At 40.7% G+C, this 13,394-nt stretch overlaps 1 protein-coding gene across 6 annotated transcripts in view; it reads left to right on the top strand.

Annotated features, from left to right (window-relative positions):
* LOC137380600 (adhesion G protein-coupled receptor A3) overlaps positions 1 to 13,394 on the top strand; it is a 582,693-nt gene that overhangs the window by 553,228 nt on the left and 16,071 nt on the right. For all 6 annotated transcript variants that reach the window (XM_068052667.1, XM_068052666.1, XM_068052668.1 and 3 more), the window contains one exon: positions 945 to 1,090. In XM_068052667.1, coding sequence (XP_067908768.1) covers positions 945 to 1,090 — 146 coding nt within the window. The remainder of the gene's footprint in view (positions 1 to 944; positions 1,091 to 13,394) is intronic.

Raw genomic sequence — 13,394 nt, 5'->3', positions numbered from 1 at the left:
GTTATGCTGGGAACATGCTTGGCAGTGTCCTCCAACACTGACCCTGCTGGAGTTTCTGGGATCAGTGGGAGGGCCTCTCATTTGCATGGAGATGGCACTCTACTGGAAACTCCAACAACTGGCTGCTATCTGTGAGTAGTGCTTGTTCCCTCTCTAGAGAAACCTCTTTTGTGCCCCCTTCAGTACCCTTAACCAGGACACCAATAATAGAATTTGTTTTTAATTAGTTCACTTGTGGCTGTCTGGAGGCTAGTACACTTCATCTAACTGGGTGTTCTGACTTCCAGATATAGGCTGAAGAAGAGGGGACTCTCCATATCATTGGCCTTGTAAGGGATAGGTAGAAGCTCTATCTCTTTAAAAAGCAGAGTGGGAAATCCCAAGTTAGAGCAGGACCCAGCATATCCAGATCCCAGCCTTCGTCTCAGCTATCCCATCAGATCCCACCCATGATCCGGCAGGTGTATGGAGGAACAGCCATGCAAATTTAGCCCCTACTATGTTAAAGATCCACTGTGAATTTTTCATGAATATGTTAAAAACCATAAAATAAATGTATTCTGGAATGAAACAGAATCATGCATGGCAGAGATGGTGAGAAGCTGATGTATTCAATATGTGATTCTTTTGAATTATAAGACAATCTTATAAACAGAATCCAATATTTGCCAATTTGAATTATACGTGGAGATTCATTCATATTGTACCCTCTGTACAATGTTCATTCAATCTCTTCCCATAAGACTTCTTAAAAATAAAAGCCAGAGGGATGAGCTTCTCATTCTGATATCCTCTAATCACCAAGAGAATTTTATAATATGCAATGACACCACAGAGGTTTTTTATATAACAAAGTCATTCGTATTCGTTGCACTAAACCATAAATACTTATATTGACTTTCTCTCTTTCTGCTTATATAATGTAAATATCTTTTATGTTTTAGGTTGGGATTGTTTTACACTATTCCACCCTGTCTACAATCTTCTGGATTTGTGTCACTGCCAGGAATATTTACAACCAAGTCACAAGAAAGGTCCCTCAGTATCATGACACTGACCAGCCACCACACTCCCAGCAACCGATGTTGCGGTAAGTATTAAGCACATCAGATCCTTCTAAGAAACAACAGCATGTCATCTGTATTGATACAACAACGACAACAACTGGGTGGGACTACTGTCACCCGGTTCCATTCTTATCTATCTATTCTTGGCCAGAGAATCACTTGCAATGGCTTCTCTTCCCACTCCTGCAGGGTTATGTCTGGTGTCCCCCAAGGATCTATCCTTGGTCCCTTCCATTTCTGATCTACATTCTGCCTCTAGGTGACGTAATCCAAAAGAACAGCCTTAATTTTCACATGTACCGTGATGACACCCAGCTCTACCTCAGCACCACCTCTCTCGACTCCTCCACTTTTGCTAAACTGTCAGACTTCTGTTCCGACATCCAGCACTGGATGAGCAAACATTTCCTCCAATATTGGGAAGACAGAAGCCATCGTTTTTGGTCCCTGCTCCAAACTCCGTTCCCTACCTACTGACTCCATCTCTTTCCCTGGCAACAGTCTGAAATTACACAAGTCTGTTTGCAACCTTGGTGTCATATTTGACCCTGAGGTGAGCTTCCAACCTCATGCTCGTGCCATCACTAAGATCGCCTATTTCCACCTTAGTTACCGCTAGACCTGACTATCCCAATGCACTCCCGGCTGGTCTTCCACATTTCACCCTCTGTAAACTTGAGGTCATCCAAATCTCTGCTGTCCATGTCTTAAGGATTGTTTTAAAGGAAGAAAGTGAGATAGAGAGGCAGAGAGGTGTCGAGAGGGTATTCCAGAGTTTAGGGCCTAGGCAACTGAAGGCACGGCCACCAAGTCCCATTCACCTATCGCCCCTGTGCGTGTTGGCCTCCATTGGCTCCTGGTCAAGTAAAGTCTTAATTTTAAAATTCTCATCTTTGTTTTCAAATCCCTCCATGGCCTCACTATTCTCAGTATCTGTAATTTCTTCCAGCCCCAAAACCTTCTGAGATATCTGCACTCTTCTAATTCTGCCCTCTTGAGCATTCCTAATTTTAATCGCTCCACCATCGCTGCGCCTTCAGTTGCCTAGGCCCTAAGCTCTGGAATACCCTCCCTACACCTCTCTGCCTCTCTACCTCACTTTCCTCCTTTAAGACAATCCTAAAAACCTACTTCTTTGACTAAATCTTTGGGTCTCTGCCCTAATACGTGTCTCGGTCTAGTATTTTGTTTTATAATGGTCCTGTGAAGCACCTTGGGACATTTTATTGTGTTAACGGTGCTATATAAATATAAGTTGTTGTTATTTGTATTGATGAATAGCAGAATATAAATGCAGTTATCAGAGAACTTGAGGTCTAAGAAACATTTGCTGATAAGGATTTTGTTCCATTTGTTTTTGTATTTTTTATCTCTGCTTCTTCTATGTGTTCCCCTCCATATCATGCACCAAGACAAACAGAGAGGGTGCAATATCATCAGACTGTTGTGACTACTCACCATTTTTAATACAGTGTTGCACATGGGACATCAAGATGAAGGGCACTATTAATTTCAATCGGGGTTAGTGAGCAAGGGATAATTGGACTAGTGGATGGAAGAGGAGCTACTGGAGGTAGAGGTGAAGGAATACTTGGGGAGACGGGAGGATGTGTGAGAAAGAGGGAATTGAGGGGGTAGGGTAGGAAGGAAAGGAGGAGGAGGGGGAGGAAGGGGAAAAAGGGTGATGAAGGACAGAGAAGCAAGAATGGAGGAAGGAAAGTGAGAGGGACAATAGAAATTGAGAAGGGAGGTTGATGATTCTGACCCAGTGAGAGGGGAGAGTGGAGGCAGGGAAAGGGAGGTCAAAGAAGTTACGCAGGTTAAGAGTAGTCTATGAGGGGAACTGCAGCCAGTGGGGTTGGGGTGGGTGGGTGGTGTTCATGGGGCACAGAATTGACAATGAGTAGGTTGGTTGGAAGAGGAATTGTAGCCAGTGAGGAGATGCACAGCAATGGAACTTCAGCTGAATGAGTTAAGCAAAATGTACGACTTAATGCTCAAAATTAGGATGATCACTTTTCCTGTTCATGTGGAAATGGGAGGGCTTCTATTTCAAAGGAAGAGGTTGTGGTAATTACTTATCAGATGGTGGTAGGAAATTTTTGGTTTTGTTTCTCATATTTCTTTGCCACTGGTTTTGCTCAGTCACATTGCTTCTTCAGGAATTCTACATCTAGCATTATTGAAGGTTGTTCTTCATTTTTTTCCGTGGGGTGTGCAAAAACTTGTTCACCTCGTCTGCTCTTTCTGATGCAGTGTCTGCTGCTATCGAGTTGCAAACATTAATGCTTATTATTTTTGAAGATCCTTCAGTGTTCACTTTTTGAGGTCTTTTGGTACAACTCTGCTTGCACCCCTCTCCAACTGAAATGCCTGTTTGCTCTACTATTTTCCAATTTTACCTGTCCCAGTGGGATTCACTCGCACATGCTTATTGATTCATTGTTTTACTTTTTGTTTCAGTTTTAAAAGTGTCAGTGGATTACAATCACTAAAGCTGATTTATAGTCCTACCAGTTTCTGCTGAAGTTTCCTGCGCTGCCGCAAATGCTATTTTGTTTCAGGGATGCATATGTGGATTTGTTCACGTTACCAGCTGTGCTAACATGAGGTGCAGCCCCATTGTTTTCAGTTTGTCACGTAACAGCAGAACTACTGATGCAATTCCTTTGGAATTCTGTGACCACTCATCATTTTTAAGATATTATAGATGCAACATTAAATTCCATAAGATCCAGACTTTGTCTTAGATATAATACAGACATTTCTGGTAAATTTACTGCAATGTGCAATGCAAAAGTTATGCCATTATAATAGTTAGATAGCTGCCATATAGCTGTGTGTATACTTTCTATATTCTTGGGCCAATGCACTTGATTTTATGGTAAGGCAAACAATGCAAAATATTGTAATATTAAACTCACTTTGATAGACTTCAGTTTTAAGGCATCGTTATTCCCCTTTTTGTCTAATTTCACATTTTTTTAATTCATTTTATACTTTTTAATTTTCTCATCTTCAGTGTTATAGGGGAATCTTTTATCTGTTCTTCTTGGTGTTAAAACAAAATGGTTCCCAGTGGAGGAGCTTCGGGAAAATATATAGTTACCCACTAACACTCAGATAATGCATTAGAATTTTGCTGTTGCCATGGTATTTGCTTAGCTATTTCTCACTTGAGAAAAATACTATTTGGCAATTAAAATCTTTAGAGAAGAAGGAAATTTATGTAAAATAGTTCATTAAAAATCATAGCTAACAAAAGTACTGACTTACAACAAAGTGTAACAAATATTGATTTTTAGACTCAATTCATGTATTGGTCTAAATTGATATTCATATAGCACAGGAAGTAGAGATTGTATGTAGGAAGTGATTATTGAAAAGTAGACACTCATACGTATTCTTCATTCAGTCTTCTGCACACACCATCAGTATTTCCTAAAACCAACATGTTGTGGGTTTTTTCAGGTACATTAAATTGACCAACACGAAAGCTCCCTTCCTGTACTCCATGAAGCAATGGCATGTTGTTTCTTCCTCTGTTCTTTTTCTTTTACTTTTGGCATCAATTGTAATTTCTCACTTGCTCCCATATGTGTGAGAGAGAGAAGCTGTTGTACTCATAACATGCCAGAATTTTAGTCTGTAGGCACAAAATTCAGTTCCTAGCTTTTTAAACATTATTGCAATATTTTCAGTAAAAGCATCAGACATATGCCATCTTGCTATTTAAATTTGTAAGTTGCTGGAAGTGATTTCCTACTGCCAATATTCATGGCTGATGCCTCTGATTCCTTTTCATGCACCAACCTTGTGAATATTACATTTTGCAGTTGCTTTCAGAGAAGGTCAAAGAAGCCGTCAAATAGAATAGAACCTATCAGAGCATGAATGGCTGAGATCATCATATCTTTAAATGTCTGAGCTCATGAAGCACTTTTTACTTTCTCAACTGCTCTTCTTATTATCATTCACACACAAGAAAATCCTCAAAGAGCATCCTCAGAGCATGAATGGCTGAGATCATCATATCTTTAAATGTCTGAGCTCATGAAGCACTCTGTGACTTTTTACTTTCTCAACTGCTCTTATTATCATTCACACACAAGAAAATCCTCAAAGAAACATTGAAGGCATTTGTTACAGAAAGCAAACAAAAATTGAAAAAGACAGAAATGCTTGACCCATTTCTTAAGCAATTCGAGTTCTCCAGGTGGGCCAGATTGTTGAAAGTGCTCTGGTCATCTCTGGGTATCAGAATTTGCACTCTTTGAGCTCAAATACTGATATAGGGGAACTAAGTAATCAGAAAAGCTACATGCCATTCACTACCTCCATATAGAGCTTGAGTTTACCAAATCGCTCTTTGAGTAAAGGGAATCAAGTTCATTTGTACATGATTCCCTCTCTTCAGGAACTACTCCCCACTTCCCTTCAAAACAAAAACACACCCAATTCTTCTGCCCTCACTAACTACTGTCCCATTGCCAATCTCTTTTTCCTCTCCATAGTCTCTAAGCACATTGTTGCCTCTCAGATCCATGTCCATCTTTACTGCAACTCCCTGTTTGAATCTCTCCAATTAGGCTTTTGCCCTTCCCACAGCACCAAAATGGCACTAGCCAAAGTCACTAATGACATTCTCTGTGACTCTGACCATGGTACATTATCTTGTCTTGTCTTCTTTGGCCTCTTAGAAACTTTGAAAAAGTAGATGATCATCCCCCAAAACACCTCTGCTCAGTTTTCAAGTCTGTGGATTGGCTTTGGGTTCAAGTGTCAAACCTTTATATTATCAGAAGAATCCACAGAATACTTCACCTAGTCCAGGGCAAAGTCCCTCCCTTGTATTAGGTGCAAAGGCATCTTTTCGAAACTCAAAATGGTGAAAAATTTGCTTGTGTTCCACATAATTTGTTACAAAACCAATTCTTCTCCGACTCTCATCAAAAATGTTTCCCTGTATGGAAAGGACTGGAACATGTGGGAGATGTGAGTGCAGGGAATATGTGCACCTCTGGAGGAAATTCTGGAACTCAAAGAAACCCAATAAATAATGGCTGATTTTTAAAAATGCTTTTTCTTCCAAATTAATCCTGACATGGGTCCTAAATCTAATTTTGCTTGAGTTTATATGGTAATTCCTAACACAGAAAATAGCCACACTTATGCTCGGTTGAAAAGTCAGTTTTTCTCTCCACAGATGCTGCTTGACCTGCTGAGTATTTCCAGCATTTTCAGCTTTTGTTTCAGATTTCCAGCATCCGCAGTATTTTGCTTTTGCACATTTATGCACACAGACTCAGAGATCTTCATGGAAGTTAACCTTTTACAAGTTTTGCATTCCCAAGTTTTGAGGACTGCAGTTTGTGAAAATGTAAATGCGTTATTCTACGAGTGGCAAAATGAAGCACGTGTCATGGTATTGACTATCTGTTTCTGTCATGGTATTTCCTGAAGTTAACAACCATGTTCACTTAGAGCTTGCTTTGATGCATTAGTCCCAGAATATAGACATTGACCAAGTTGTTCTGACTAGAATGCTGATAGTAATCCAACTCTTTTAAATGAGTTACCATCGGCATTACAATCAGAAAATCTAGGTCATTATCTAGGCCAGTTGTCTGAGGGGGAAAAAATCAAGCCATTCAGCTGAAATATATGTGTTAAGGCCAGACAGGTTGCACCCAAACAGAGCTAGGACCAATGTCCTCGTGGGACGTTTTGCTAGTGTGGTTGCACTGTTGACCTGGCTCAAAAAGGGCAGATTGGGTACTAAATATTCCTTGATAGGGAAGGAAAGAAAGGAGGAGGAGTGGCTGTAATCATTAAGGAGAATGTTATATCCTGGAGAACGAGTATGCCTTAGAGAGGTCATTTGGTTAGAGTTAAGAAACCATAGAGGTACCATTACACCAGAGGGTATATTCTATAGGCCGACAACCAGGGGGAAAAATATAGCAGAGTAAATTTGCATAGAAGTGCAGAAACTATAGTGATAATGGGGGACTTCAATTATCCTGATATAGACTGGGATCGTAATATTGTAAAGGGCATAGAGAGGGAAGAGTTTCTGAAGTGTGTTCGGGAGAATATTCTTGATCACTATGTTTCTGGCCCAATGAGGAAGGAGATACTGCTGGATCTGGTTCTGGAGAATGAGATGGGTCAAGTGGATCAAGTGTCAGTCAGGGAACTTTAAGAGAATGGTGATCATAAGGTTGACCATAAGGTTTAGGTTAGCTATGGAAAAGAACAAGGAGCAATCAACAGTAAAAATACTTAATTGGAGGAGGGCCAATTTCAGTGGGGTGAGAACAGTTCTGTCCCAGGTAAATTGGAATCAAAGATTGGCAGTCAAAACTGTCACTGAAAATGGGCTGCCTTTAAAGAGGAGATGGTTCAGGTACAGTCGAGATAAATTCCCATGAGAGGGAAAGGTAGAGCAACCAAAGCCAGAGCTCCCTGGATGACAAGAGCGATAGAGAGTAAGATGAAGCAGAAAAAGGGTGCGTATGACAGATATCAGTGATCGGGTTGATAATGCAAGTGAGAACCAGGTTGAGTATGTAAAGTTCAGAGGGGAAGTGAAAAAGGAAATAAGATAGGCAAAGAGAGAGCATGAAAAGAGACTGGTAGCTAACATAAAAGGAAATCCAAAAATATTCTATAAGCATATAAATAGGCCCATTAGGTACCAAAAAGAGGATTTATGTACAGAGGCAGAAAGCATGGCTGAGATACTAAATGAGTACTTTGCATCTGTCTTTACCAAGGAAGAAGATGCTGCCAAAGTCATAGTGAAAGAGGAGGTAGTTGAGATGCTGAATGAGCTAAAAATTGATAAAAAAGGAGGTATTAGAAAGGCTGGCTGTACTAATTCACCGGGACCAGATGGGATGCATCCAAGAATGCAGAGGGAAGTAAGGGTGGAAATTGCGGAGGCACTAGCCATAATCTTCCAATCCTCCTTAAATACAGGGGTAATGCTAGAAGACTGGAGAATTGCAAATGTTATACCCTTGTTCAAAAAAGGGTGTAAGGATAAACCCAGCAACTACAGGTCAGTCAGTTTAACCTCAATAGTGGGAAAGGTTTTAGGGGCGATAATCCAGGACAAGTGTGGAATAATTAGAGAAAGCCTGAATGGATTTCTTAAAGGCAAATTGTGTTTAACTAACTTGATTGAGTTTTTTTGATGAGATATCAGGGATGGTTTATGAGGGTAATGCGGTCGATGCAGTGTACATGGACTTCCAAAAGATGTTTGATAAACTGCCACATAATAGATTTGCCAGCAAAGTTAAAGCTCATGGAAAAAAAGAGTCAGTGGAAGCATGGATACAAAGTTGGCTGAGTAACAGGAAACAGAGAGTAGGGGTGAACAGTTGCTTTTCAGACTGGAGGAAGGTATACAGTGGGGTTCCTCCAGGGTTTGTACTAGGACCACTGCTTTTCTTAATATGTATTAATGACCGAGACTTGGGTATATCGGGCACAATTTCAAAATTTGCAAAACGTGGAAGTATTGTGAACTGTGAGAAGGATAGTGATAGACTTCAAGAGGACATAGACAGGCTGGTGGAATGAGCAATGTAATGCCATGCAGTGGTGACTTCACCTTTGAGAAACTGTACCTTTCAGAGATCAGGTCACTGATGCAACTGATGGCATCGTCAGGCATGTATAAGGAGACGCAATTTTTGAGACACTCACTCTGCATATGGCTTTACAGAGAACAGACACACACCAGCAAGGGAATGACCTGTACCTGAAATCATGCAATGTAAATAGTAAGACAATAAATAGTGTTTGTGTTGAATTCAAATATAAAGCCTGTAGTTTTCATTTAAAGAAGATTTAAGAACAAAGTGCAACACTACAATTTCTGGCGATGAGGAGAAAACAAAAGAAAAGACAAAGCACAGAAGGTTACAAGGTTAGAAAGCAAACACAGAAAAAAAAAGTCTAGAGAAAATCAGGACTGGAACAGAGAGAAAACTTGGGCTGGAACAGAAAAAAATATTTTGCAGCTACACAGAAATAAGGAAATCAAATATGATGCAGCCTTAAATTAATTATTCAAAGGGGTGCAAACCTGAACACACCAGCTATTTTAAGGAAAAAAAAGGCTTTACGAGAAGGCAAACCATGCAGACATACTCAGGAACAGATGGAAGACTTGCACTGACAACTCTAAATTTAAGCAAAGAAAAAGGAATCAGAATGTGTGTACAACAATTGCCAGTCTTTCCAGCCATTATAGAGATGGACAGCAACCCAGGGCCATACTGGAGCAAATGGCTAGCAAGATTAGAACTCCTACTGGTGGCACTCAATATCAATACACCCTGAAGAAAGAGAGCATTACTCCTACACTACACTGGTCCTAAAGCCGATGATATCTTTGATACACTCACCATCCGATGATGGTTATGACGCAGTGAAGAATGCTCCTACAAGATATTTTCAACTGAGAGCAGATCCTCACTACAAAATTTATGTATTGAGGCAAGCAAAACAAGACAAGTGCGAGACCCTTGACCACTACGTGACGAGACTCAAAAGTCTGAGCCAGACTTGCAACTTCACAGACATGGTCAAAGAAATCAACTCACAGATCATTACAGCCTACCAATCACCAAGGGCGGCACAGTGGCGTAGTGGTTAGCACCGCAGCCTCACAGCTCCAGTGACCCGGGTTCAATTCTGGGTACTGCCTGTGTGGAGTTTGCAAGTTCTCCCTGTGTCTGCGTGGGTTTCCTCCGGGTGCTCCGGTTTCCTCCCACAAGCCAAAAGACTTGCAGGTTGGTAGGTAAATTGGCCATTATATAAAAATTGCCACTAGTATAGGTAGGTGGTAGGGAAATATAGGGACAGGTGGGGATGTTTGGTAGGAATATGGGATTAGTGTAGGATTAGAATAATTGGGTGGTTGATGGTCGACACAGACTCGCTGTTTCAGTGCTGTATCTCTAAACTAAACTAAACTAAAAACTAAACTAAGACTAAGAAATCAAGCTCTTCGAGAGGGCGAATCGTCAAACTTGCAAAGGCTACTTGATATTGGCAGAACGCTGGAAGAAATGAGAAACAAGCCAAAGTCTTAGAAGGTAAAGAGGCAAATACTATAAGACGAGAATCTCCCGACGCCAGGTAAGGATCGTCAACAGAATCGTGAATGCCACAAAAGGAAAGTTTCACCAGAGAAACACAACAAACACAATGGCACAAAGGAAAAACAGAGAAAGGCCAATGCCAACACTAGATGAGATAACTGAAGACATGAATGGGTCAAAAACTTTCAGTATCCTAGATTTGACTGCTGGATATCACCAGTTTAAGTTTAAATCCAGTCGATACATAACTATCTTCACTACCCACGTTGGATTAAGAAGGTACAAGCACATAATGTGCAGAGTAAACGCAGCCTCTGAAATTTTTCAATCGGCACTAGCAGAACTACTTACAGGCCTGAATGGAGCCAAGAACATCTCAGATGACATTATTGTATATGGGAGAACACAAGCAGAACATGACAAGCACTTACAAGCCGTGTTGGATCAACGCCAAGTGTACAATTTGCGATTGAATAGAGACAAGTGCATTTTTTGCAGCTATGTAAGTGAAGTTCCATGGGCACATATTTAATGAAAAAGGTCTATCTCCAGATTCTAAGAAGTTGAAGGCAATCTTGAACACAGATCCTCCCGCAAATACAAAACAAGTCAAATCTCTCCGAGGATTAGCATCATAAGATTTATCCAGAGTATGCCTCCATCAGAGCCCCACTTTGACAGCTCCCTTGACAAGTTGTCAATTGGAAATGGGATGAAGCAGAAGCACAGGCATTTCATAACTTAAATAAAGCTCTGACAAACACACAAACAATGCCTTATTTCGATTCCAGAGGCAACACTGAGTTGTCAGTAGATGCAAGTCCAGTTGGTCTTGGAGCCATAAATAAAAACAGAAAGTGCTGGAAATACTCAGCACATCTGGTAGCATCTGTGGAGAGAGAAGAAGAGTTAACGTTTCAGGTCTGTTTTATCATTTTTTTACCATACGCCTGCCTTAAACTTGGTTTTTCATGTTTGTGCTTTTGGACAGAGCTGTTCATTATTCTATCATTAACACTCTCTGCATGAATGCTCTGTCTTTCACCACACCATTAGCACACTCCTTTGCCTTGGCCCCATGACCTCCTTGTTAGTTAATCTCTTCTGCCCTCTGCCAATCACACACCTTCCCTTTTGTTCTCTCACCACCACCACCCCCCCTACCCCCACTTGACTTGCTTAAAACCTGTTACATTTCTAATCTTTGCCAGTTCTGATGAAAGGTCACAGACCTGAAATGTTAATCTGCTTCTCTCTCCACAGATGCTGCCAGATCTGCTGAATATTTTCAGCACTTTCTGTTTTTATTTCCGATTTCCAACATCTGCAGTATTTTGCTTTTATTATGGTCTTGGAGCCATGCTCTGGCAAAACAACAAACCAATTTCATATGCAAGCAGACCATTGATGGACACAGAAACTTTAAATTTAAAAGCAGGGGATAATGTAAAGTAATGTAGTGGTGACCTCACTCTGAGAAATGGTACCAGTAAGAGATCAGCCACTGATGCAACTGATGACATCATCAGACATATATAAGGAGACACCATTTTGAGACACTCACTCTGCACATGGCTTTACAGACACTAGCAAGAGAAAGACCTGTGCCTGAAATCATGCAATGTAAATAAGACAAAAGTGTTTGTGTTGAATTTGAATATAAAGCCTGCAGTTGTCATTTAAAGAAATCTTAAATACAAAAGCAAGTAAGTTATGCTGAACCTTGATAAAACTCTAGATCAACCTCAACTGTAGTATTGTGTCCAGTTCTAGGCACTGCACTTTAGGAAGGATGTGAATGTTTTAGAGAGGGTGCAGAAAAGATTCACCAGGATGTTGCCTGGTCTGGAGCATTTCAGCTATGAAGAGTGACTAGATAGGCTAGGATTGTTTTCCTTAGAGCGGAGAAGGCTGAGGAGGGACCTGATTGAGGTATACAAAATTATGAGGGACATTGATAGGGTAGATAAGAGGAAACATTTTCCCTTAGCGGAGGGATCTATAACCAGGGGGCATAGATTTAAGGTAAGGGGCAGGAGGTTTAGAGGCGATTTGAGGAAAAAAACTTTCACCCAGAGGGTGGTTGGAATCTGGAACACACTACCTGAAGGGGTTGTAGAGGCAGGAACCCTCACAACATTTAAGAAGTATTTAGATATGCACTTGAAATGCCATAGCATACAAGGCTATGGGCCAAGTGCTGGAAAATTGGATTAGAATAGATAGGTGCTTGATGGCCAGCACAGACACGATGGATCAAAGGGCCTGTTTCTGTGCTGTATAACTCTATGACTCTATGAGGGACTTCAGTCATGTGGATAGATTGGAGAAGCTGGGGTTGTTCTCCTTGAAGAGAAGGTTGCGAGGAGATTTGAGAGAGGTATCATGAGGGGGCTACAAAGAGTAGATAAGGAGAAAATGTTCCCATTGGTGGAAGGATCGAGAACCAGAGGACACCAATTTAAGATGATTAGCAAAAGAACCAGAGGCAACATGAGGAAAAACTTTTTTAAACAGCAAGTGGTTAGGATCTGGAATGCACTACTGAGATTGTGGTGGAGGCATAAACAGTCATAGCTTTCAAAAGGGAATTGGATAATTATCTGAAGGGAGAAAAATCTACAGGGCTATGGAGAATAGACAGGGGAGTGGGACTAGCTGAGTTACCCTTGCAGAGAGCCAGCACAGACACAACTGGCTGAATGACCTCCTTCTGTGCTGTAACCATTCTATGATTCTATGAAATGCAACCTAAACTCCAAAAATGTTTGCCAAAAGCCAAGGGTTATGATGCAAGCTCAGTTAGGAATATTGGAATATCCAGCAAATTATTTATTCTGCATGAATAAATTGACTAAGGGGTTACAGAGCAAAGAATGGATTATTACCAGATGTGATTTACTAATTGGCAGGGAGGGAGATGCTGGTCAAGGTAAAAGGCTGGTCAAAATAAACTATAACCATTATGGTGTACATTTTCCTCAATTTGCTACTGTCGATAAATGAAGGTTGGTGTGAGTGTAAAGCAGGTTTCACTGCTTTATTGTTGTGCTGAAATTTTGTTAAGATTAGAAAACAGAGGAAAATATTCTTCAAAGTGAATTGCCTTAGAGGAGATCTTGATGGTGACCACATGGATCGAGATGCAGTAGAGAACACCCATGAGTATATGGGTAAAAGAAAAAAATTAAGATGATGGAAGAGA

The sequence above is a fragment of the Heterodontus francisci genome, chromosome 20 (genome assembly GCF_036365525.1).
Source record: "Heterodontus francisci isolate sHetFra1 chromosome 20, sHetFra1.hap1, whole genome shotgun sequence".
NCBI classification, from domain to species: domain Eukaryota; kingdom Metazoa; phylum Chordata; class Chondrichthyes; order Heterodontiformes; family Heterodontidae; genus Heterodontus; species Heterodontus francisci.
Note: the sequence above shows the minus strand (reverse complement) of the source record. Positions and strands in the feature narration are given on the sequence as shown.